Source organism: Aulonocara stuartgranti (genome assembly GCF_965226115.1).
Source record: "Aulonocara stuartgranti genome assembly, chromosome: 6".
Taxonomy (NCBI): Eukaryota; Metazoa; Chordata; class Actinopteri; order Cichliformes; family Cichlidae; genus Aulonocara; species Aulonocara stuartgranti.
Genome location: NC_138944.1, coordinates 20,789,964 through 20,817,931, shown reverse-complemented (window position 1 = coordinate 20,817,931; position 27,968 = coordinate 20,789,964). Strand labels below are relative to the sequence as shown.

The following is a 27,968-nucleotide window of genomic DNA, read 5'->3' as shown; positions in this document are numbered from 1 at the left end:
CATTGAGTTAAGACCCGGTGACATTAGTGTTTCTAGTGTTTCTTTTCCAACAGAATAAAACACTTCAGCTTTTTAAATAACCACAACACAAATCGTAGATCTTTAAGTTTTTATAAGACTTATAAAAAAGAAAAAACATAACACAATAACCAAGGCATGTCATACATTGTGTTTTTTCTTTGTTTCTCTGTAGAGTATTTACAAAACTGCCTTATGTACAGATAGCAACACCTTGTAAATGGAGAAAGCTACATAATGCCTAGCACAAACAACCAGTTAGCTCAATGATAATATATTTGTTATGTACAATGTAACTGGCAAGGCTAGAGCGAGATAAGGTCAAAGATTCTGCAAAAGGTTTAAATTACTTCAAGTATCCATTTTGAGGTTTTATGGAGGTTTTACTCTGATGGACACAGATTTCCAGCAACACTGAAAAATAAAAATCTGGTCGAGCTGCAAACTGTGTAGTGTGGCTGGGAAAGGACAGAGAAAGAGGAGGAGGAGCTCTAGCCATTGAAAAGGACAAGACAGACAATGCAACAAAAGTGGCGCCACAGAACAATCACTCCTCTGATAAATGCCCATTTTTTAAGTAACTTTTAACACAACCAAGGGAAATCTCCTCTCCACACATAAAGTGATATCCAGCTTATTGGCCTATAGCACCTTTTTTTACTGCTTTGAATGAAAATGTGCAATGGGCAGAAAGACACAAAATCATAGCTAAAACATAAGAGTTGCTCAGGGCAAAATATTTATCCGTATCAGTTGACGTGAAAGACAACAGGCTTCACAACAGCTCTTTGTGATTTAACTAAACATCTTAGGTATCCAAATAGAACTTCACAACATTCACAGGCCGTTTAATTGTCGCTGCCATGAAACCCATTGTCTCCATCACAATGAAGATTCATTTCAATTAATTAAAAAAAAAACTTTATAGTAGCTTCAAGAGCATAACTCATTCATCGTCTAGTACCTCACATGGAAATTAAGGTCCAAATATTATGCGAACAGAATTGCACAGTCAGTTGTATGAAAAAAAAAAACGCAGTTGTTTGAGGACAGATCTGGCTATTCTCTTCTCAGTTAGCAGAAGTTAGGTCTATTCTAATTATAAAGCCGCTATGAAGGAAAGTGTGGCCCCCGAGTGCGGGCCATTTGTCCTATTAACGTCTCCGAGTGCAGAAAACACTAATGCTACTTCACAACGTTCATATAACAACACTGTAGGGATTGGTTTCCTCCTGTGTTTACATTTCAGTTTAGTGTATCCATGTAAGAAGAAGGGAAAAAAATGTCCATGTACAACACAGCACAGGCTGTGGTCTCTCACGGCACGTCTCAAACGGCACCCGAGTCCAAGCGCACTGCTTTTTAACAAGACTTCCACTGTAACCGTCAAAACCAGGACCACCACGAATACTCGAGTGTAATTTTAAGACCTTGAAATGGAGCGGCACAAATTTTTCTTTTTGTATAGCTCAAAATGAAATGCCATCAGGTGCCAAATTAGAAGCCACGTCAAAAACAAACCGCACTGCCAGAGAGCGGTGTTAAATTTAGGACCGTCCTCTCAAAATTAGTGCATTTTGTGGGCAGCAGGTACCATTTGAGATTCTGCTCTGATCAGCTGCACCGAAATAAACATCCTACGGGCTCCCAACCCACCCAAAACCCGCCCCCTCAGCAGACAGTGAGGGGCTGGGGTTCGCTTTCACGCCGCTGATTCTTCTTCAGTAGCTGAATGCGGTTGTGGCAGTAGAACTTGATGGCTCGCCAGTCGCGGTGATTGTTGACCAGCAGGGGGCACTGCTGCAGGCAGCGCTCACAGTCAGCCTTGGCAGGAACGCGAAGCTCATTGATGTTCTGGGTCAGGTGCTCCTCGACTGCAGCGCGCTCAGCCTCTGACCAGGGACGCTTCAGGACCCCTCGCTTTCCTGCAGTGAACAAAAGAGGAACAGAGTTAGAGGTTAAATGATTTTTTAGAGCTCGTACTCTGAATCAAAGCTTATGGCTGAACTGGAGAAAATACAGAGCTGAGAGCGTTTACATTTCTGTTTTTCTGACATTTCTTTTCCATGTTAGCATAAAAACTGAGGTCCAGTCTGATAAAGATAAAGATCTGGTGATGAAACTCAGGAAGATCCACAGATTTCTGAACTATATGACTAAAAGTAAACTTAATACGACTGTAAATTTACTGCCAGTACAGTTAAATTACAATGTGCTGTAAATTAACTAAAAGAGAATAATCTCACAACTAATTTTTTGGCAAGAGACAAAATATTTCTTTATCAACTGCACACATAACAGACAACACACTGTTTAATGAGGAGTGATGCAACTGAAACACTTCATTACCACTTAAGTCAGCTCTAGAGAAGGAAGCACTTCTATCAGAAAAATAACAAACAAATCAAACTTGGAGAGAAAAAAATGACTGTGGTGACAAACTGAGAGAAACATTTTGTGCCCATCAGATTCCACAACTGCTGTTTATTGAGATCGCTCTTTATTTGGAGCTATTAACTAAGACACTACTGATTTCTATGTAAAAAATTATGTCCTGAAAAGGGACAGCTTGGTGTGTTTTTTGCATCCTTTGTGCAGCGATACCAACCATGTCCACTTGTGCTACGTGCTACCAGGCCACCTTTGACAGTCTCTGAGGTTGTTTGCAGTCAGTCCAAGTCAGACTGTGACTGTTTGCAGAAAGGTCTCCTCCTATCAGGTGACCTGTGCAAACGCCTTGTGAACAAAAATGGTTTTGGGTGTCCACCACTCTCAAGCTCTGGGCAACCAATCAGTCACCACAAACTGCGATTGGTCCCAGAATGTGGAAAAAGAAAACATCAATACATTTACCAGGCAGCTGTTGATTTTCTTTTATGTATTTTTTTGTAGATGCAAGGAGGTTACATCCTATTTTTCCTCATGTAACTGCTTTATTAGTTTACTCTAAATGAGGAGATAGCTTTGTCACGCTAAGTGTGTTGAGTGTTGGATGCCCTCTTGGTTATAGTATTCCCAGAGAATTTTTATTATTTTAATAAAGTAGCAATATTTGGTGTCGGTATTGTTACAATATTTGCAATACTATGCTTTATCATTCCCCAAACCCCTAAATATATCCATTACTTTCCAATAAAACTGAACTAAAGATACTTCAAATACGAAACATCTTAATTTTAAATCATGCTTTTTATTTGTTCTTGTTTCTAATGTCTCTGTAAAGCACTTTGAATCACCTTGTTGTTGAATTGTGCTATACAAATAAACTTGCCTTGCCTTAATTATTTGCACCTCCTAAACCTTCAACTTCTTGAGGCTTCTTTGGTACATCAAATGTTTGTGACTTCAACATTGAGCTTTTATTTCCTGTAACTCAACCAGTGAATATTCCCTACTGGGATAAAGATGCACCAGTTCACCTTGGGCTTCACTTTCTCTGACAAACAAAACAGCTTGAACCATTCATGTTGTGAAGTTTCTTTCCCTCCTTTTTTCTTCCTCATTTCACCTTTTCATATTCTAATAATGGTGTTATAAATGCATTCGGCTTCAATTTTCTTGTTAGGTGTGAGTGTTTTTATTTTTAAATCGTATACACACAACTATCTCATTGCATTGTGCAAATGCACATAACACTCGACACACAAATAAACCTGATTTAGGCTGACCTGTGCCTCTCCTGCGGTTTGCGGGTGGAGGGTCAAGAGGAAGCGGAGGGGGTGGCTGGTTGTTCTTGAGCTTCTTGGGTCGTCCGACCCTCCCGTTGTTCTTGCCCTTCCTGACATACAGCAGGGTGGGTGTAGGATTCAGAGCCGGAGCAGGGGCGTGCACCTCAGGCTTCTCCTTCACATTCTCCCCTTCAGATTCTCCCTCCGAGTACGAGTCTGCAGAGTTTCCTGACATGACTGAAAAGAGCAAAGAAGAGAACTTCATCAGTCTGATGTTAAAAATGTTTGTTTCCAATAAACTGCAGTCACACTCAATCATTGACAAAAAACTGAAAGAAAAGTTACAATCCAAGGACAAAACATCACTCATTCACGAGCGGTCCATCCATCTCACCATCCAGTTCCAGACAGATGTGGTTCAGGCTCATTCCTCTGAACAGTACTCCATCCCTCTCTCCACACAGCACGACCCGGCCCACTCTGCCCATCAGGCCTGGGTCCTGGCCAATACCAGCACAATTCTGCGTCACGTGGTACTCCCTCTCAAGGAAGTGTTCGAGCCTCTCCACAGCGCTGCCTCCAAGCTGTCCGGGCTCCTCTCCTTCCCCGAGAAGCAGCAGCTGAGTTAGGATCGCTACCTGTCGACGAACCCTGGTCTGGGTCAGGGCGCGGGGATTGCGGGTACCGCTGGAGCGAGCGAGGCTGCGCAGCAGATCGGTGCCACGCAGTGGCGTGGCAGGAGAGTGGTAGGGTCGAGCAAAAACGTATGGGTTTGCAGGGTCAACTCCTACATCCTGCCGTGTCTGCAGGAGAAGCTCCAGACAGGGCTCACAGTGAGGAGGTAGGATGAGGGGTTGGACACGTCCTCGTTTACCCTGGACTCCGACTCTGGGGAGGTGAGGAAGCACCATGCGCTCAAAGGGCGACAGGGAGGCCTCTAATGGGGTAAGAGCTGGAGGGGCACCAGGTGGAACAGGAACAGGGCATTGAGGAGTAACACGGGCCCGATATTCACTGATGGACAGCTTAGAGACCTCACACTCACGCCGCCGGTTATACAGGATAAGGAGCGCCAGGCTGGAGTGGCAGAGGAGGCGCCAGGCCTCGGCAGACTGCAGCTGGCGAGAGAGAGACAAGAAGGCCGAGTGCTGCAGCCGGCGGAGGTACAGCACCAGAGAGGACAACGAGGAGAGCAGGGGCAGCATGTGGTGACGCCCCGAACCACTGCAAAAAAAAGGGAGTAGGTAGGTAAAAAAAATAATAATCTATACAGCATAGTGTGGCGATACTGTATCAATACAGGAAACCAAATATTGACTTGGACTGACTGCAGTCACTCTCATAAATATTCTTGAAGGTTTGCAGGTAACTTATTTGTTCTTTAATTTATAAATGCAGAAAGGCTCCCACTATAGCATCAGCCTGAATGAGCCTTTGTCAATGAGGACTACTTGAGGGGACTCAACTCAGCTGGCTGCCATATGGTTGTACCCTGCTTATATTAATATAAAACAGGAAGGTGGCTGAGCACAAATGTAAAGTTCTAGTGAATACAAATATCTTTCTGCGTAGAGTGCAACAGACACATGATTGTTTTCTTTTATATTTATAGATTTATAGAAATCCTAGGAAAAAAATGAAGTTAATTGCTATGTTAGCTGCCGTATATGGCTGAGATCAGACTGACTCCTCTTGTGGTAACATTGTGGCAGGTTTTAGTGACAGTGTTGGTACATTTGAAAATCTCAGTTATTTTTTTTTATAAATAATGAAAGTAAATGAAAAATTTAATTAAAAACGGAGGCCGGTGTTATCAGACAACATAATTAATATTTGTTATTATCAGTGTAGTTAGGTGGCATCAGAGGCAAATAGTTTGGAGTTTGTTGTGAGTTCATCATCGCTTCATGTCAGCTTCTGAATTTTGTTTACGCAATGCGTTCAGTGTGTAACGCCCTTAACTTTTACAACTCATTCACTGACTAAGTTACCTCAGCAAGTCCTTTTCCTTATCTTCTGTCCCACTTTCATCTTCTACCTCCATCACCCCATTTTCCTCCTCCTCTTCCTCCTCTTCCTCATCCTCCTCTTCTTTTGGTGGCTGTATCTCTTTGGCCAACTTGGTGCTGAAGGACTGAGGGCACACCAGCTCTACTTCATCCTCGTCTATTGGTCTCTTCACCTCCACAACCTCCACATCCTCTTCATCTTCATCCATGCCTTCCTCCTCCTCTTCCACCTGCCTTTCTTTCTTAAGCTTCCTCATCGCTCCCTTCTTGGACTGCGTCAGAGCCACAGGAGGCGGGCTCCTCTTAAGCACTGACACCGGCACTGCATTCTGTCCTCGTGGAGGAGTCAGAACAGGAGGGGTGGAGTTTCTACTGCAGGGAGCAGGGGATTGGTTACCTGACATGAGAGTGGGCGGAGACATGGAGAGATCCTGAACGCTGCCTGGTGATAGATCTGAACCGCGGCTCTGTCCTGTAGCATGTGACAATTTCGAGCGTTGCTGGGTGTGCGTGTGAGCTGAGGCCGGGTTCGAGTTCTGTGCCTGCAGACGGGGCATCTGCGTGTAGCGCTCGACGAGTGCGGAGCAAACATCGGGCTGATGAGCATGGTGTTTATCTAAGTGGCGGCCCAGGGAGCGGAAGTGGCGTCCACAGTACTCGCAGGTTTGGCGCATGGAGTCTATGGAAACTCCTCCTCTGGAGACATTCGCGGTGACACTGCATGTAGTGTTGGAAGCCAAAGGACCTGGAGGTTTGAACACAGGCTTGGCTGAGGACACAGAAGTGGATGAAGACGAGCAGGGTGGGGAAGACTGCGCTGAAGAATGGGATGAAGGAAACAGACGGTTGTGATGAGGACCGCTCGATGGGGAGACTTGCGGCGGCCTCCCCGGTGGGGTCCGATGGGGGGTCTTTTTCTTTGAAGGAGTGCCTCGACGTTTCTTTCGCCGGCGTATCGCACGCCCACGCGGGCTAGAGTTGTCCTCATCTCCAGCATCTGAGTCACTAGCATCAGAATGGGAGATGGGCGAGGATGACGGGGAGAGGGACCACGACGGGGTGACATATTCCTGCTGCTGTTGTTGCCGCTGCTGCTGCTGGGTGGTCAGGGAGAGTGGTTCCTCCTCCTGCACGTGAAAAACAACAACAAGTGTTAGCCTGCGTTTTTTTTAACAGTAGTAATAAAATTACCACAAAAGTTGTCCACTTTCAAATAACTGAAGTCTTCTGAAGTTCATAACCTTTGTTATTTCCTTCCTGAACCCTTTTTCTTTTCCCTTTAGACATATGTGTTGTACAGATCTGCAAAAATATTCCTAACTTTTATCCTATCCACTTTGAATAAGTGCATTATAGTCAACAGAATTTTTAATAGGCAAGACTGATAAAACCTTGAGGATCAATATGTGCAGGAAAAAAACAAAACAAAACAAAACTACAAGTTGCCAAGCTGAGATGCTTTTAGTTCATGACTGCAGCTCTTGTTTAACTGCTGTAAAACACTGAGAGCTACCAAGTCACAGCTGTTTTCCAAAGCTGTCCACTATATCACTTATTGGCAGAATTACTGTTAGAGATCATACCAATGAAACTGAAATGTCACTGCTCACATAAATATATCCCAACTAAAGGCATGTTTAACTTTTGTTAGTCTGATTAGTGAAACGCTGTCATGGCACAACAGCCTCTTTTCCACTAGTTTTACTCACTTGACTCTACTCAGTTTTTAGAGTTCCCCATTAACTGGTAGTACCTGGTACTGTTTTAGTACCTTCTCATTCGGGGTTCCAAGTGAGCTAAGTTGAGCCAAAACTGTGACGTCAGTGAATGAGTTATAAGAGTGACTTCTTTACAAAAATCAAACCTGCCATTTTTTAAATCCAGCAATGAGAGGAAGTTGTTACACACGAACTAAAACAGTGGTCCAACGTAGAGCTACAGAGGTTTAGCAGCAGGTGTACCATCAACTTGATGTCCACCACTGTTGCCTTTGCGTTGCATACAAATGACGTCACTGGACTTATTGGCCGTGTTGCTATAACAACCCCACCCACACTGAAATGTTCCTCTATTGCAATGGAAAACAACTTGGGCAGGATGCTGAACCTCAAATTGCCACTGGAGTGAGAGTATGAGATTCATAGAAAAAAGCACCTTAAGGCATAAAATAATGCTCTTTATGAATCAGTGAATGGGTAAATGTGGCTTGTAGTAAAAAATGTTTTTTATTTATCAGTTACCATACACTCCACTATGCTCTTATCTTACTTATCTTACTGTGTTTTTGCAGAAAATGCTATTATAGCAATGAAAGTAAAACATGTGAACATCAAGGAGTAATACGACATTGCCAGTTTATTAATTTATGAGATGAAAATATAAAAAATACCCATTTTGCTTTCGTTTAATACTTACAATGTATAGAGAAAACTTTATAAGCCTAATTTAACAAAAAAATTTCATTCATATTTAGAAAGTAATTTAGGGATATGTGAAAAGACAACCAAGAAATTACTCTAATGCAGGGGTGGGCAATCTCAGTCCACGAGGGCCGGTGTCCCTGCAGGTTTTAGATGTGTCCTCGAACCAACACAGCTGATTTAAATGGCTAAATTAGCTCCTCAACATGTCCTGAAGTTCTCCAGAGGCCTGGTAACGAACTAATCATGTGATTCAGGTGTGTTGACCCAAGGTGAGATCTAAAACCTGCAGGACACCGGCCCTCGTGGACTGAGATTGCCCACCCCTACTCTAATGTAATGATCCTCTGGTTTTAATGTCATTTTTAAATCTTTTGTTCCTGGCAAATCACATTTTCTCTGCCCTTTATATGGGTGTGGCTGACAGATCTAAATACTACACTACCCACAAGTCCCTGGTGCCTTTGTATGGAGGAAAAGGAGATTTTAACTTTTAACTGTTGCTAAACTGCAGAATGACATCACCTAGAATTCAACATAGAATTTAAAAGTTTATTCATGCTGACTAGTTTTGCCACAACAACTTGTTTTGTTTACTTATTGATCTAAAAGTTCAATAAGTAAACTTAAGGGATGATTTTATGAAGACAAGCTCTGGCTTTTAAGCACCTTCTAAAGCACCTTCATATTTTGTAATGCTTGAAGTTACGATTGAACAGAGATTTTCATGTTGGGATATGTGCTCAAAAAGTGTCTATTTAAAAAAATTAATGTTGCTTTTCCTTTGTAGACTTCAAAAACAGCCCCTCCTACCCAGTAACTACATGTGCTGCGCAAAGTCTACTTGTCACATCTTTAAAAATTACAACGCTGCGGGGGTTTTTGTTTTGTTTTTTACATCACTGTTTGTGCTTTTAGGAACCAAGTGGTGTTTTTCTTTTACCTTTTTGATATTGTTGGTCTCGGTGTCAGAGCTGCAGTCATGTTGCGCGGGAGAAACAGTACCACGAAAACCCTGCGGGACACAGACCACTCACATTAAAACAGCCAGCACGCTGCACATTAATGTTTGCCATCACAATCAGACTCAGCTGTCACTCAGAGAGCACAAGGATAGCCCTCCACAGTTGGCCCAAGGCGCAAAGGTTGATTATGACGCCAAAAGTCTCAATAACGAGCCAAGCAAAAAGAAGTTCAAATAGACTTGCATTCAAACACTGTCAGCTTCTCATAAGAAATTAAAATGGGATTATCAATCATGCTGGAATGCCGGGTACAGAGCAAATCAATTAACCAATAACAAAAGTCTAACAGAACGTGAGCCGCCTTGGCTCCACTGCAGCCACTGATGTCAATTTCTCCATTTTTGTCAATTTAATCTTCCTAAATGGATTCTGGTATCATCATCCTGTTGAATAAATTGATCTGATCTAATGAGATCCATTAAAAGAACAGATGTCATGCAATAACCATGGCGACTGTTGCTTAAGCACTATAGGTAGAAAGCGAGCTGGAGCTCAACCATCACCATGGTAACCCCATGCCTTGCTTAGCTTGTGTGTGTAACATTAATGTGTGAGCAGTGTGTGTGTGTGTGTGTGTGAAACAGGGATACGTGTTTGAAGCTGATCCAAGAATGTGAGTACATATGGTTGCCTATCTGAAGCCATCAGTGATATTCAGAGTGTGAATGGCTTTCCTTGACCTATCCTCGACCAGCGGTTGGGTTTGGATTAAAAACTGATTTTCCACCTGAGCTTAAAAGGAAGTTTCAGCCAAAGAGTGTATATAAAAGATGGCTGTGGTCTCCACAGCTGAAAAGAAAATGTGCGGTATATCTGCGTTATTTCTTATGGTCAGCAGGGGGAGTCACTTTTCCAGTTGCGAAAATAAGTCCAGTACTTCTAAGTACTTCTCATTCGATCCATAACCTCAGTAAACATTATCTTGATAAATTTGTGGTCTCGCTAGTTTCAGGTCTTATTAAGATGAACATGATGGCTCATGTTCTATATTATGGTCTATCTGACATTTGATTGACAAGACGCAGCTGCATGAGTGTGCAGTGTCCGTAGTTTCTCAGTCAGATCCACCCCTCACTCATTACGCACATAGCTGAGCTCGAGGCTTTAAAACAGTGACTATAAACCAAACAAATAGGTGATGTCACAGAGGCTCAGTCCATCCTTTACATACAGTGTGAAGCTTTTTCCTAGCAAAAAATGGGCTCTTTGGGGGTGACTACGTGTAAGAAAGAGGATTGGCCCATATATAATAAGTCTGTGTTACCTTATTTAAATGAAGTCTGCCATGCCTGACCACTAGATAAATACAAATCTATTCCATTCTTAACTAAATTACTTTTTTAATGTGGTGGTTTTCCTTTGGGGTGAGCCCAGATCTTTTTTTGGGGGGAGTTTTCTTTTATGTAGGCATAAAAACACTGTTTTGTTATAGGTTTGGCTAAGTAGATGATTGAGCTGTAAAGAGAAAGCAAACATGAGCAGCTACGTTCAATCAAAACAAAATGTCCTGTGGCTGCACTGTGCTGTGGTCTATCCTGGCTACTATTGACGAGGAGACCTTTTTAAAACTAATTTCTCCCTGAGCGACTGATAAACACTGGAAAAAAGCAGTCAATCCTTGAACCAAATTTTGGCAACAAGCGCTAACATTTCATCAGGTTTTCTGCATTGTTAGACTGTCTATAGGATCCCTAACATAAGCAAGCACTAATGTGAGGTTAAGGATGAGAAAAAGTCTCGATGTAATATGTGCCATGACACTGACCAGGTTCTCGCCCCACTCGGTTAGGCTGTAGTCCACAGTGATCTCCTCGCCCTTGGTGATGTCTCGAATGGCAATAACCACCAGTCGCACCTGGTTGCCGCAGTGGACCTCTCGGATACGGCAGTTAGGGGAGGGAGGGAAAGAGCTGGCTGTCGGAGCCGGAGCGGAGGCTGTTGGAGCAGCTGGAGCTGTGGACGCAGGGGTCAGAGAGGGGGCCTGAGCTGAAGCAGCGGAGGCTGGGGCGGGGGCGGGGACAGGCGTTGGTGTTGCAGCTGAGGAAGCAGCTGGAGACAGAGCTGGTGTAGAGGATGAGCAGGAGCCGTGCTTGAGTCCGGGGGAGACCTTGTCATGAGCCTGCTCCGATGGACCACTGATGAAGGAGGTGGAGGATTGGAAGTAAAATTCACCTTTATTAAAATAATATTGTTTTTATTATTCTGTTCTGTCCTTATGCTTTTTCCTACTTTCTTAGGACTGGAAAGATGTTGTGTTTCTGCTTTTCTAGCTGTGTTTCAGAATCAGAATCAGAATACTTTATTAATCCTGAAGGAAATTAGGGTTACAGCAGGCAGCACGCTAATGGCGCATGCGCACTTACAAAGGAACCTTCTGACCAACTTTACACAAACATCACATTGGGGAGACATGTCAGAAAGGTAGGCTGGTAGGAAAAAACAACGAAAATACATAACATGAGGTAAGAGGAGGAGAAAAAAAACTCCACTCAGACTGAGCTCCTAGTGCTGAAACAAGTAGCTGCTTTACAGAAAATGAATATACAGTAATTATTATAATTCATCAGTCATTTGAGTCATGTATAAAGTTAAAAAAAAATACAAAAAACAGTAAATATGCCAGGAGTTCATCCACCCAGGGTTTACAGATGCTGCTGCTCTGATTGGTGAATTCTGAGTTGAATTAAAGAAGGTTAGTCACCATTTATTTTGTCTAGAAGATGGAAAGGAAGTACTATTTAATTTACACTCACCAGGGATGAGGAGTAGGCTCTGAATTGTAGAAAGGACTGTCCAGCATGGGACGTTTATTCTCTCCTGCCTCCTTTCGTTCACCTGAGAGCACAGAAACTGTCAGTATAAAAGGATTACAAACATGTGCACAGGGAAACACATGGGCACACACACAGGGCATCACCCCATCTCCTGGAGCAGCACATACACAAGTGCACATAGCAGCACATACACAGTCAAGCACACAGACACATACACAAAACTAGGTCACATGCTCTGCACCCACACCAGTCACAAACACACACCAACAGATGCAGATACATATATCACACACAAACATGAACATGCACAGGTCATTGCTGTAAGAATAATAATACACACACACACACCTGGGCTGAACCTGTGTTCAGACACGCTCTCCTCCTCAGTGGGCGTTACAAAGACTTTCATGGGCGTCCCTTTTCTCTTCCTCCCACAGCCGCGTCTGCAGAAAACAAACAGACCCACAAAAGCACACAATTATCATTTAATCAATTGGCCTACTGGCCAAACTTCACATCAATCAGATATGATCAATAAACTGATAGCCACCTAATGAATCAATGCAGACCACATTGGAGGGCTAACTCCAATATCAGCAAACAAAAATGCACAGTAAGTAGAACATGGTTATTTAAACAGCTCTTCACCGTGTTTGACTGGAACAACAGGAAAATCTAGTAGAGTTTAGGATTTTACACGATCTGCACCGACTGACTAAGGAAGTCGCTCAGTCCAAGTCCAACAAAACTCTTGGCAAAGAGGATATAATCGTCTTTTTCTCACAATTCAGGTTCAGAAATTAAAGAGGGCTCAGGGAGCAACAAATATGTTTTAATTAAGAGGCAAATACATCCCCAGTAATTAGCAGCTAGCCATCCTTATATTATATTCATTATACTTCACTGACCTTCACAGCTTTCCAGATACTGGTTGGTATACATGTTGTGCCTGTGTGCTGTCACTAGGGGGCAGTGTCAAAAATATGTGGCTTACCCCTGTTTGTGCAGCCCTTGGAGAAGACCACAGACAGTGTGAAAGACTAATTAGTAATTAACCAATGAGCACGAAGGTTCACAGTCAGACTTGCACCTCTCTCGTCACATGCAGGTTCAAAACATTGAACTGGTGATGACGAGAACAATCAATGACATCACATCCAGCTTTCATACTTTCAATGGAGAAGACTTCAGTCACAACATACAAAGAGCTCTCTGTAGTTCAGTGAAACTTAGTGCTGAAAACAATGAAAACTGTCCACTGCGGCAAATGGATGTGTTTCTAATGCTGCTTTTTCAATCTTTGATTCTTCTGTAGTGGAAGGGGGCCACAAAGACAAAAAGTAACACGTACAAAACGTATCTCATGCAAACTGTAAATTATTAGACCCTGCATTAATCACTACGGTCTTGTTGTTGTTCTTGGCTCATTAGCACCACCTGTTGATCAGTGGATTAGTCTGATGCCAGCACTGGGATTGTCCCATCATGTGCACAGCATGCACATTACCACGCACCCAGAACTGCACCAACAGCACTTTTAGGATTCAAAAACTTTAGGGCATACTTCATATCAGAAACAGAGTGAAAAACTAACCACAAATTACAGATGTAAGCCACTTTCACACATGAACGTAGGACACTTTCTCATGTGTAACACACAACAGCAGATAGTCTTCACTGGACTGTTTCTCACTACTTGAAATAATCAATAATCAATCACTTGCCACATGCGGGAAGAAGGACATATTACTCCCATTCCACAATCCTATAATTCAAAGTGTGTGAATGGCATTAAAATAAAAAAATGGTAAATGGCCTGTATTTATATAGCGCTTTACTAGTCCCTAAGGACCCCAAAGTGCTTTACATATCCAGTCATCCACCCATTCACACACTGGTGATGGCAGCTACATTGTAGCCACAGCCACCCTGGGGCGCACTGACAGAGGCGAGGCTGCCGGACACTGGCGCCACCAGGCCCTCTGACCACCACCAGTAGGCAACAGGTGAAGTGTCTTGCCCAAGGACACAACGACCGAGACTGTCCAAGCCGGGGCTCGAACTGGCAACCTTCCGATTACAAGGCGAACTCCCAACTTTTGAGCCACGATCGCATTAGTATTATCCGAGACATTGTTCTGTGTGTTATCAGACATAACGCAGAGTCTATAGTAGAAAGCTATCGAGACTGCTGCATTCTTACATGCACCTCCATCTGGGCTGCACTGCATGTGTGAAAACATGAAAATTTACCAAATTTAAGTCACAAATTTTCACAAATGAACTTGCAACACTTTCAAATATGGTCAGGGTATTTTAACCAGCCGTCCTTTCTCACGTGCAGCAGGAAACAGACGCATTCACACTACTGATAATACGCTGTGTGGTTTTAGGTGAGGCGGCATGGAGCATGCAATAGGCAGCACACAACGCCTGCTCATTGGGGGTAAACGGCTGCAGACTGAGACAATGTTCGAATAATCCGGCTACACATAAGACTTTGTAGTAAGGAGCTACTAGGTTAAAGACCCGCCAGTGTCTGATCCCAGTGCCTCTGACATTTGCGTTCTCACATTCACCCTGTCTGATAAATCTGCGTTCAGGGCTGCATTGCATGTGTGAAAATGGCTGTAGCATGGGATGTGTGGTTTATTATTGTTTAAAGTAAAGGAAAAAATCCCACTGGTCAAAGTGATATTTAATTTGAATAAAACTTGCCATTAAATGAGAAAATACCACATTATCCTAATCAGCCCGCCACTTTCCTCCCCCAGAAAGAGATTCAGTAAATAAATAAATACAGTTTAAGTACTGTTGAGTGTCAAGGAGCCATAATAAACTAAACTGAGACAAATCAACATACAACACATAATGACTGTATCAATCATAGTAAGAGCCTGCCATCTTGTGAGTGTTTGGACTCGAGACACCCGGATCAAAACTAAAGAGAGTGCCATTACCCCCATGGAGCCTGAATGCCGCCACCTGTGAGAGCCCAGTATGGCCGTGTGAGATTTTCTTCTTCAGTGTAAATCCAACGCCAAAACAGCCAAACTCACAAGAGCCAAACTGATTCTGCCTCTGCAGAATCTGGGCTAGTTCTGTTACCACACATCTCAATATTGTTTTCCGTCAGTCTATTTTTCACTCACATGACATTGGAGGCTTTTAAAACTAGGCCATAGGAAGATCGTGCTTTGGATTTTGAAGTGTTCATTACTGTCAGTGCGTGCATGTGTGTGTGTGTGTGTGTGTGTGTGTGGGTCTGTGTGTGTGTGTGTTTGCATGCAGACAAGAGAGTGAAATAAAAAAACAGAAGAGGAAGGGGAAAAGGGCTAGAAAGGAAAAAACTGAAGCAGTAGGAAACAGAGAGGGAGAAAAGTAGGAAAAGGGAGCAAATGAGAAAAATAATACAGAGACAGAACAGAGGGAGGGGAGGACAGTCACTGAGGAGATATCAACCAGACCCACTGTCTTTCTATTGATCCACTCCACTCCCATCTCATGATACTGTGTGCACATGTCTGTGTGTTTATGATAGTGTAAAACAAGACTGAGCGCCTTCATTTGCACTCACATATGTAGATTTTCTCCCCTCCTCTTGTTAAGCTTCCCTGTGCCTGTGCCAAACAAACACACAAACCCTGATTTGCAAATAAATCTGAAAAAGAAGAGAAACAACCCGGTAATCACCAACAAATCACAATAGAGCGTTTCAACGTGCATGAAAGCCGAAACGTCTCCTCCACAACAGTTGTGCTCTTCAACTTATCACAGAATTTAAAAAGCCACATGACCGTGCGGCCGACCAGTCGTTACAATAATAACATCCTCTGTGAAAACCAGCAACCCACACGCGCTTTGTGACAACACTCTGCTGTGTTATGTCGCACACTGACAATTAATACACTTAGCTTAATAACCAAATATTCAAAATTTGAGCCAGACAAACATGTTCTCAAAACATATTCGATCAATCGGACATAGCGTAAAAAACTAGCTAGGCTTTTCATATCATAAGAAAGAGTAAATAAATGATCTAGGTACACTGTATGAATAGCACCTGTACTCTCAGTATAACAGAGTTACAAATTTAAGACTTTTCTGTTTTTTTGTAAGCATGAGAACTCGGCCATCTGCTTTAATCTGAATACATTTTACAGGAATTGCTATGCTTGAAATCAGAGTGCGCTAGGATTGTGCAATCAATTAAACTGTTCATTCATGAAAGCAATATAAGTGAGATAAAACGACTATTGTGGCGCTTTGCCATCTTCTTTACTTGTACCAGCAAATTCATTCCTTGGCTGCAGCAGTTTAGCTCGCTTACATTATAGTTGAAATTTGAACAAATCCACTATTTATTCAAAGTCAGTGAGAACTCCTAAATAATTCCATTGATCTTAATACTGACCAAAATAATTGTGATTGTGATTAAATTAAGGAGCCACAATACATTATACTGCACTGACCTGTATTATAGTATTCATCTTACAACATCAAGCCCCTTAAGGCAACTGTTGTTGTGATTTCGCGTTAAATAAATAAAACTGAATTTAAAAAATTGCAGAACACTTGCAGGTTATGGATGTACAGAAGGGTTAATTTTTTTGTTAAAATGGGGAGTGAGTTAACACATAATAAAAAAATGAGTAGAAATCGCACTTTATGTGCCCAGCTGTGATGGCTAACTCTGCGTTCACGCTGTAGTTGACAAACAGCCAGTATTTAAAAAAAAACAAAAAACAGGTTGTGCGCTCCCAAAAAAAAAAACTTCAATCTGGCCTCACGTGGTGCAGTTTCAGACAGCAATTATGTGGATCGCAGGGCGCGCTGAAGCAAACAAAGTCAAAGAAGCAAATATCGTTACACCCCTGATACTTGGTAACTAAACCGGATGATTAAATAACAACGTGAGAATAACAACAGCATGATGAAGTTATAGCTTATCAGAATATGACTGCAGTCATGGGGGACTCTGCAGTGATGCCTACATACTGCCAGAAACCACTCGGGACAGACAGGTTTAGCTTCCCAACAGGTTAGCAGCTTATTTCCAGAAAACCAAAGTTTTTCTCCATTTATATTTTGCTGGATTATTTTGGGTCTTCTGAGCGTCTGCCTGTGTATTCGGTTCTGGTTCACTGAGTTTCTGGGAACTTTCTCGCCAACCAAATCTGTCTCACCTCCACTTCTTCGGCGAGTTGACCCTTCGATATCTCCCTCCATTCCTGTCTCACCCTCTCAATCGATTCTCTCATTCTTCTCTCCCTCCTTCACTCCCAACACACACACACACACACACACACCTCTCGCCAACCCACATGCATGCACAAGTACACAAACAAGTCCATACTCAAGACCCACATATGCGTGAGCACACATACAGACACAGAGCTCATAGAGTCCACATGTGCGCGGACACACACACACACACATACACACACTCATCCCTCCCCCTCCCTAGTCCACATGAATGCACAAACACACACACCCACACACATACGCAAACAGGCGCTCACACACACGCACTCACACACACACACCCCTCCCTCTCAGGCTTACAGGCACGCAAACACACTCACTCTCTGACACACACACACACACATACACACAAAGTGCACACAAATATCCTCTCTCTCTAGCCAAGCTCACATGCACGCACACACACATACCCCTCCCCCTCTCGCCAAAGCTCACATGTGTACACACACACACACACACACACATAGAAAAGCTCAGTGAAGCACACACACACTCTCTCTCTCTCTCTCCCCAGCGCTCAGTTTCTCTCAAATAACCAAACCCACAGTCTCATGTTCCATCTCTGACACACACACACTTTTTCCCTCATTTACACACACACAAAAGCAAGCACGCACACATTCAATCTGTACATTACAGATTCTCAAACTCATGCATATCTGCTACAATTTATTTTCTCCTCCACTGTACGGCACGCATACACACATGTTCCATCAGACCCATTATTCTTTCTCAGCCACAAACAAACAAATACTACGTGTGCTGGCAGATGCAAAGACACACAACCTCTTGTCACGCAACTGTTTCTGCGCTCCACATACATTTGGATTATGCACAATCTCACACACACTCATGCACAAACTCACTCAATAAAGCCTCACATATACTCTGTCCTTCATGCAGAATATTTCCTCTCTCTCTCCAACACACACTCACACACACAGAATCCTCAATAATAAAAGAGATACAAACACACACACTCCTCCCCCTTCTCACATATACCATACCACCCACACAAGGCACACACACACACACACACACACACACACACACATCAACATACTTTTCCTTTGAGCATGCACGCACATACACACACTGTCCTTTCCTCTTTCATAAACAAAGTAGATGCATAAACACTCTCCTTCCCTCTGTATGACACACACAAACATACTGCCCTTGTCTAGGAGCTACACACACATACAGACACACACACAAACCTTGTGTCTGTCTCCCCCTTGACACACACCCCTCCCTTTCTTACTGACTGCAGAACAAACACACACACTCACAGACGGACGAACACACACACACACACACACACACACACACACACACACCTCCTACCAGAACAAATACACAAACACAGAAAACGCACACACGCAGCATATGCAGCTACCAAGCCTTCTTTTTCAGTTTCCAAGACACACACATACACAGCACACACTTAAACTCACCCTCCCCTGCTGTTTCAAAAGCTTGCACGCATGCAAGTGAATGCGCACACACACACATATACACACACGCATGCACATCCTCACCCTGTCACACACCCTCCCTTCTCTTTTCCTCTCTCTCTCTCTCTCTCTCTCTCTCTCTCTCCTGCTCTCTCTCTCTTAAACACACACACACACACTCACTCACTGTGTGCTGTCTCTCTGTGTGCAACACACACCCTCCATCTTCTCTAGCTTTCTCCTCTTTGACACACACACACTCTCCCTCTCTAACCCCCATCCCACCCCCCCACCCTCTGCTCATCACCAACACACACACCTCAGTTTCTTAAAGACACACACTTTCTCTCCCTCACTACTTTCTGCACCATCTCTGACACACACCTCCCAAAAATAATGTTTACTCTTAAGACAACATGCACAATTAACACAATCCTAAACAACTAGCCAACACACACACTCTTTACCAGTCACACATGTGATTGTTATCCCTACTAAAAACACACTGAAACCCACACACTCCTTGGTTTCACATAAACACAGTCCTTCGTGCTTGCTCTCTCTCTCTCTCACACACACTTCCCTACACTGTCTCACACACACACACACACACACACACACACACACACACACACACATGAACACACAAACAAACACTCACATTCCCTCCCCCACTCTCCTAACACACACGTATGCGCAAACACACTCTCCCCTCCCCTTCTCTGTGCCTCTAACACACTTCCCCTCTATCTCTGTCTCTCTCTCTTTCACACACACACACACAGTTACACACCAAAACACACACATACACTTTTTATATGCTCCTCTCACGTACACACTCACACACACATGTCCTTCACAGTCTCACAATCCTTTCTGTCTCTGTCCCTCTCTTGTGCCTCACCGTAGACACACCTTTCATGCCCCACTCTCTATTTACCCCCCCCCCCCCCATCACACACACACAAATTAGTTTCTATTTTTCTATTTCAGTTGCACACACACTCACAAACAACTAGACACACAAAGCACACACACACACACTCTGAAAAACACATTTAAAACACATTCTCTCTTCTTTCAAACACACCCCTGTCTTCCCAACATACACACACTTACTCATTCCCTCAACCACCAAACACACACACACACACTCCTGTTCTCTTTGTCACACACTCCTTGCACACTGTGCTCCCCCTCCCACTCCTCATCTCTGTCTCACTCTCTCTCTCACACACACACACACACACACACTGTCACGCACACACTCTCTCCCCCTCCCATCCCTCACACACACATTCCCTCCTCCTTCCTCTGCTCTAACACACACACACACACACACACACACACACACACACACACACACACAGAGCTGCTCCTTTCTCTCTCACGCTCTCTCCCCTCCCTATGCGTGTGTGTGTGTGTGTCTTTCTCTCACACAATCACACACACACACGAGAGCGCGCCCTACACACAGGCGCGGGCGCGCACTTACACAGAGAGATACACACAGGGCAGCTTTGACAGTACACTAATTCCAGCATTTTTATAACTTTGTGACAGTGAGCAGTGGGATTGTGGTGCTGAAAACTTTTGTTATGTACACTAACACAGAACGTACTATTAACCTCCATCTTTCCCCGCGTACCTGGAAAAGTAACAAGTGTGTGGTGCATGCGTTGTTACTGTAGCTGAAACTGTGTGTCTGTGCTAATTATTCTTCACTCTGTCACTTATCGCACACACACACACACACACACACACATACACACACAGCTTCTTCAGTGGGTAAATTCACTGTCAGACACAACAGTCGCACGCTCGCTCACGCACGCGCGCACACCCCTTTTTGGAGCCGCTTTGTAAGGTGGAATTAACGGTGGAAAAAACAAGGTAACAACGAAACAAACACGCGAGTTTCTCGTGTAATTTCTCTCAAGTGGACGTTCACTCACTGACAAACTCGACGAATGAACTGTAATTGTAACTTTACTTGCATCAAAACACCCTCACGCGTACATGCGCGCACACACCCACCCGACTCTAGCTGTCACGGGTAGGAAAACAGTATGTTAAAGCAGTTTCTTTTTTAAACTATTAAAAGCCTGTATTTCATAGTTAACGGGCTCTCTCACCCCCGTGGTGCTGGTGCTGGTTTCACTCCCTCTCCGTCGCTATCCAGGCTGTGCGGGTCCCGGTACTCGAAGAGTGAGCGTACAGTCTCCGCCATGTTCACGCCAGCAATCGCTGATCTTCGGCCGCCTCACCGTTCAGTCTCTCGCTCTCTTCTCCAGCCTCTCAACTGGCTCACACCAAGGTTATTCCAGACGCTCCCACAGCAACTCGGTGAAGGGGTGCGACGGATGCTAAAACACGACCTGCTGTGGTCTGTCACGGCTCCCCAGTCGGCAAACATCGCACCAAGACACGACTTCACTAAACTAGTGTTTAAATTTCCTCACAACAAGAAAATGTTAAATATCGTATCGCTCACTAAATAGGGTGATGTGGGCCACCCCTACGGGAAAATGGATGCGCCCAGCAAGCAGATGAAAAAGTAGACCGTTTCTCAGAAGCGTGATTAGCTCTTGAAACGAGAGAATTGCAAAATAAATTAAAAGAAAAATATAGTTTCATGTTATTTATTCAAACAAAAGAAAATACAACATACTTATGAGACTGTTTTACTCACTTTTACACTCCCTTTTTATCTACGGGTTTACAAAAGAAACTATACCGCAAAGTGACCAACTTCTGAATGGATTAATAATAATGCTACTACTACTATTACGAATAATAATAATAACAACAATAATAATATGACCTTTAAAATTTAAGTGGTATTTATTATATTTATAAAGAAATTATTAAATATAATTATTAGGACAATAATGCTATAATCTCAGCAGAAAAAAAGGTGATTGCTAAGAATTTATTATGATATAATCCCATCTTGTCTGCTGGGGTTTCACACACCATCATCTCTGAATCCATGCTTTGGCATTCAACTAAATTTTTAACTTGGCTTCTGTATCTGTGCATTTACTTATTTATTTATTTATTTATTTATTTATTTATTTATTTATTTGACAAACCACCATGTATACGTCCTGTGTAAAATAATTAATAATTATATATTTAGTATATTTGGGGGAAAGTAATATAAATCTAATATATATAGATAGATGTTTGGATACTTCCTTTACTCTGATTTCAGTTGGACGACCTTCACATCATAATAAAACAATACATTGTCCACAAAGTTCATAAATAATGGAAACACAATGCTGCGAGTCAGTCATAATTAGGTAAATAATTGAAGAAGGAGTCATCCATTTTAATTTAACATGATTTCTTTCAAAATAACAACCAAATAGCATATATTTGAACTGAGTTATTACAACACTGATAATTACATGGACATTGCATAGCTATTGCAACACAGAGACACATTACTGTGTGAGACTCATAGCTTGATTAGCAGATAGCACTTTAAGTACTGCTAAAATGTGTGTTGTTATATTAACATAATCTGTATTCCACTGTAAATGAACCATCTGAAAACTAAATAAACAACATTTTTATTGGTTCTCAGTTTTCTTGAGCTTCTTTTATTAATATTTTATATTAATATTTTGGACAAATTTGATCAAAGATGCAATTTTTGTCCTGTGTGACATTCATTTAAAGTATTAGTGCTGTCTCAATAACAGATGAAGAGGCAAGATGTAGACAAAGACAGCTTTCATTTCTGTGCAAACTAAATAAAAACATAATGCAGCACATTTTAAATCACTTTAAAAAATGTCAAACCTTTACAGGATTCAAGACCTCTCCGAGGTGTGTACTGCTTTACTCCCTATGATATCTGAGAGAATCCCTCCTTTCTCCGTGCCCAATGGTTAAACATTAACAAAAATGTATGGATGGATCCATGATGCTAGAAACTCATTTTTAAAAGTTTGAACAGTGGCATGTTGTGTTGCATCAACTCTTTTAGCAACAAATTCCAAGCGTTTGATTTATATTTATCTTAGTTGTTTAATAGCTGTGGGACTAACTTCTCTTTTCCATGTTATAACATTCCAGATGTTTTCACTGGGTGACCCATCTGGACTGCAGACCATTTTACCACACTTTTAATAGATGACAGCATATGTTGCTCAAAAAATTGTATGCACTATTTATAATTAATGGTACACCACACCCTCACTGTGTCCACTGATGCAAACTTTCATAGTCTCAGTATCAACACCTTATTTAATGTTTTTCCATTTAAAAACAGCTTTTGGTTGATTTGTTTATTATTTACATTTTACAAAATGTCTTCTTTTTTTCAGAAACAGAGCTGTAGCTATTGAAACAATTTATTAATGTGCCAAATAGTAAGTAAGTAAAATGGAAGAAAAAGGTTTTATAACATTCATACATGTTGCTCAATAAGATCAATAATATGGATTATGTTATTATCTTAAGTCTTTATGAGGATCGTTGTATTCTGATGCCAGATCACCCGTTACTTCCTTTCAAGCATACATGGGGGAGGGATTGCCTGATAGATGGAAACGGCATGGTGATAGTAAACTCAGAGGTCCATTCAACTGAGCCCAATCAAACAAAATAAGTGTAAAACTATTCCTCATTATTTTTGTCTTTGTAACATACTGTGCATATGATGCTCGTTGACAACAAGGTAGCTTTTCTTTGCTTTCTTGTCGACTTTTTAAAAATTATGATTATTTGCTTGTTTTACCATTTATGAGCTTATTGTGTTGTCAGTATTTTACAGGCTAATCTCTGTGCTTCAGTGTCCCACAGCAGTCTTTACTGGTTGACCCACCCTTAATCATACAGATAATAACAAATTAAATATTAAAACCTCTGATTTCATATTATTATAGAGAATAATTCAATATTCTAGCTCATTTTAATAGTTAATTAATTGGCATTTAGACCCATGTGGTGGACCAAAGTATTAATGTGGATTATTTTTGCCTGCCATAAGCACTAGCAAAGTTCACAGGGTGAGCAGCAATCATTATTTTGGAGCTGTGAAGATATTTTCCAAAACTGCACAACGAACTGTCAGTGTGATTTGCATCAGTTGTGGGTATGCAAAAATATCAGCACATCTGGTAGATGAAATAAAAAGGGACAAAGAGAAAGCTTGTAAGTTTTAAAAAGAGTTTTGTGACCTGATTTTTGACTAATACGATGCTGTTTTTCTATTCTCAATGATTTAAAGCAATATAAATAGGTTTTTGTACAACATTTCCTAACATAGGCCTATCTCAGTCCATTGAGGTTAGCTGTTAAGCCTTTTTTAATTTATTGCTCTTCATCATATGTCTCATCAATTCAATCAAGACAGACATAAAAACACAATTTTTCCCTTCTAACTACCACAATGAGCTATCATCACCTACTGAAACCACTCACTGGGTACATGAAATGAAACGTGTGCCACCTCATGTCTTGTTCCAAGTAAATTTGTGAGCGATAACAGTTAGAGAGGAATTTGGAGAACATTTGGAGAATATTTTTCTCAGAAAATAAAGCCAAAGCAAAAGCAAATGCTTTTTGTCCTGTGATTGAAAACTCAGCATGAAAATGGAGGAGGGAACTGTGAAAAATCTGTGGGAAAACCTACCTGGCACTGCCACACCCCAGGAGGAAAAGAGGATGTGCTCAAATTATTTCACGTAAGCCATTCTTCGTATTCGCATTTGTTCATCTTCTTCCGCAGCAGATCGCAAAAAGGCATCTTGCGTGACATGACGTTACTATTAACCTTTGTTATGGACAGGTTTGTCTTTAAGCAGCTCCTGACACCTAACCTCACCTGGAGGACACAGAGCTGAGAGGCAAAGAGCTGCTTGTGATGAAGGCTTTGAACACGAAGCCGGTGTTGATTCAGTCTAACTGCTTCAATGGCAGATTAGATGGTTGTGCTTTCGCTCTGCAACTCTGAGTTTGTGTGTCTGTGTATGTGTCATCGCTCCAAACTGTGGTCCTGGGATTACATACTCTAGCAGAGACTGCCACAAAGGCTGTTTTGAGTACTTTGGCGGGTGTTTAGATTTTTGTCTGTCTGTAGACAGATTTTATTATGATTGCGTCACAGTTGTGCAAGATGCAGTCATGAGCCTTGGCAAGTGCATAACTGAGACTGACGTGTGTCTGTAAAACAAACTACAGCAATGTTTATTTATCCAAGAATTTCTATGTTAAGAAAACTGAAGATATTAAATAAACAACTCTTCAATGGGAATGTACCTTTAAAACTAGCAGCTTCTCCTACTTTGAAGCTCTCTCTGCGATATATAGCAGTAATCAATTAGCAAACCGATACAGTTTATCTCATGTGCTTGGCCATTTAATAGGTTCAATTAGACCAGAGTACTTAAACGAGATGTGATGAGTGTATGAATTCACAAATAATTATTTTTATTCTCTAATATAGAAGAAAGATCTGCATGCATCATCTGGACTCTACAATAAGGCAGGTATTTTAACCAACCTCTTCACCACCACCAACACATAATGGTCAATGTTAAAAAAGTTCAAAAGCTATGCTATTTAGCACCTATTTGAACGTTTCTCTGAGGAAATTAAATAGAACTATAAAAGGCAGCCGCAATTATGCAATAAAAATTAGAGTTCTACTACTAATTACCCACTCAGAAAACTAAAGTGAGACAAACCACTGTAAAATAACAACACCCTCAGGTTTATGGGTATCCCTTAAAGACAACAGGTCAGACTGTTTGTAATGCAACACACCCAAAAAGCCATCACTAAATTTGGGAGAGAAAACATACAACATACAAAAGAAAAGCTGGATATCTAACATATAACACAATAAATGCTGTCACAAAAACAGACTCCAGACCCACCAGATGGCATTACAGCTCTACCACAGAGATGTGCACATCATAACAAAATCGAAAAACAATATACACAGGAACAACACAACCCACTGACCTTAATCACAAACAACAGTCAAAACTATATCCAGGATAACCTCAGGATTTAAAACAATCCAGACTTCCTTAAAAATAGTTAGGATAGGTGTAGATGAAGCCTATCAGTCACCTCAGTCAGGCTGAGATCTGAATTTTGACTGAATCACTTGCCTCAATGCTTTGCTGCTATGTTTGGGATCATTGTCCTGTGTCATGATCCAGTTTGGACCAAGCTTTAGCTGTGGGACAGATGGCCTCTCATCTGACTCTAGAATGTTTTAGTATACAGAGGAATTTATGGTTGACTCAGTGACCGCAAGGTGCCTAAAACAAGCCCAAATTATCATCCTTCCACCACTTTACGGTTGATATGAGATGTATATGGTGATATGACGTTTTTAGTTTTCTCCAAACGTGGTGCTGTGCATTCTGACCAAACATCTCCACCTTGGTCTGGTCTGTCCAAAGCACATTGTTCCAGAAGTCTTGACGTTATTTGTTCAGATGCATCTTTGCAAGCCCAAGCTGTACTGACACAGCCTTTTTCTAATGTACTGCCATTAACTTTAACATGCTAACTATAGAATCTGAGTATACAGGGAGTGCAGAATTATTAGGCAAATGAGTATTTTGTCCACATCATCCTCTTCATGCATGTTGTCTTACTCCAAGCTGTATAGGCTCGAAAGCCTACTACCAATTAAGCATATTAGGTGATGTGCATCTCTGTAATGAGAAGGGGTGTGGTCTAATGACATCAACACCCTATATCAGGTGTGCATAATTATTAGGCAACGTCCTTTCCTTTGGCAAAATGGATCAAAAGAAGGACTTGACAGGCTCAGAAAAGTCAAAAATAGTGAGATATCTTGCAGAGGGATGCAGCAGTCTCAAAATTGCAAAGCTTCTGAAGCGTGATCATCGAACAATCAAGCGTTTCATTCAAAATAGTCAACAGGGTCGCAAGAAGCGTGTGGAAAAACCAAGGCGCAAAATAACTGCCCATGAACCGAGAAAAGTCAAGCGTGCAGCTGCCAAGATGCCACTTGCCACCAGTTTGGCCATATTTCAGAGCTGCAACATCACTGGAGTGCCCAAAAGCACAAGGTGTGCAATACTCAGAGACATGGCCAAGGTAAGAAAGGCTGAAAGACGACCACCACTGAACAAGACACACAAGCTGAAACGTCAAGACTGGGCCAAGAAATATCTCAAGACTGGTTTTTCTAAGGTTTTATGGACTGATGAAATGAGAGTGAGTCTTGATGGGCCAGATGGATGGGCCCGTGGCTGGATTGGTAAAGGGCAGAGAGCTCCAGTCCGACTCAGACGCCAGCAAGGTGGAGGTGGAGTACTGGTTTGGGCTGGTATCATCAAAGATGAGCTTGTGGGGCCTTTTCGGGTTGAGGATGGAGTCAAGCTCAACTCCCAGTCCTACTGCCAGTTTCTGGAAGACACCTTCTTCAAGCAGTGGTACAGGAAGAAGTCTGCATCCTTCAAGAAAAACATGATTTTCATGCAGGACAATGCTCCATCACACGCGTCCAAGTACTCCACAGCGTGGCTGCAAGAAAGGGTATAAAAGAAGAAAAACTAATGACATGGCCACCTTGTTCACCTGATCTGAACCCCATTGAGAACCTGTGGTCCATCATCAAATGAGAGATTTACAAGGAGGGAAAACAGTACACCTCTCTGAACAGTGTCTGGGAGGCTGTGGTTGCTGCTGCACGCAATGTTGATGGTGAACAGATCAAAACACTGACAGAATCCATGGATGGCAGGCTTTTGAGTGTCCTTGCAAAGAAAGGTGGCTATATTGGTCGCTGATTTGTTTTTGTTTTGTTTTTGAATGTCAGAAATGTATATTTGTGAATGTGGAGATGTTATATTGGTGTCACTGGTAAAAATAAATAATTGAAATGGGTATATATTTGTTTTTTGTTAAGTTGCCTAATAATTATGCACAGTAATAGTCACCTGCACACACAGATATCCCCCTAAAATAGCTAAAACTAAAAACAAACTAAAAACTACTTCCAAAAACATTCAGCTTTGATATTAATGAGTTTTTTGGGTTCGTTGAGAACATGGTTGTTGTTCAATAATAAAATTATTCCTCAAAAATACAACTTGCCTAATAATTCTGCACTCCCTGTAGAGTCTGAGAGGTTTTTTGTTTGGGTTTTTTTTGCAGTTTTTGCAGTTTCTCTGAACATTGTACACTTTGTACTTGGGGTGAATTTATTGGGATATTCGTTCCTGGGAAGACTGGCAACTGTCTTAAGTGTTTTTTCAACTTTTAGATAATCATTCCTACTGCAAAATGTTGAACTTTAAATTGTTTACAAATGGATTTATAACCCTTTG

The 27,968-nt window shown here is 41.9% G+C and overlaps 1 protein-coding gene across 2 annotated transcripts; it reads right to left on the bottom strand.

The window, feature by feature from the left end:
• Positions 1 to 95: 95 nt before the first annotated feature.
• Positions 96 to 21,126, bottom strand: LOC309707679 (uncharacterized protein). 2 transcript variants are annotated; one of them, XM_082535152.1, is made up of 9 exons: positions 20,769 to 21,125; positions 12,263 to 12,357; positions 11,894 to 11,975; positions 10,906 to 11,275; positions 9,059 to 9,130; positions 5,678 to 6,822; positions 4,081 to 4,910; positions 3,687 to 3,923; positions 96 to 1,943 (listed from the first exon to the last, which is right to left on the bottom strand). In XM_082535152.1, exons 1-9 carry the CDS (start codon positions 20,861 to 20,863, stop codon positions 1,690 to 1,692), a joined length of 3,180 nt encoding a protein of 1,059 aa, XP_082391278.1. In that variant the 5' UTR covers positions 20,864 to 21,125; the 3' UTR covers positions 96 to 1,689. The 2 variants fall into 2 exon arrangements, with proteins under 2 accessions (XP_082391278.1, XP_082391279.1); XM_082535153.1 differs by lacking the exon at positions 9,059 to 9,130 and having other exon boundaries at positions 20,769 to 21,126.
• Between the last annotated feature and the right edge of the window lie 6,842 nt (positions 21,127 to 27,968).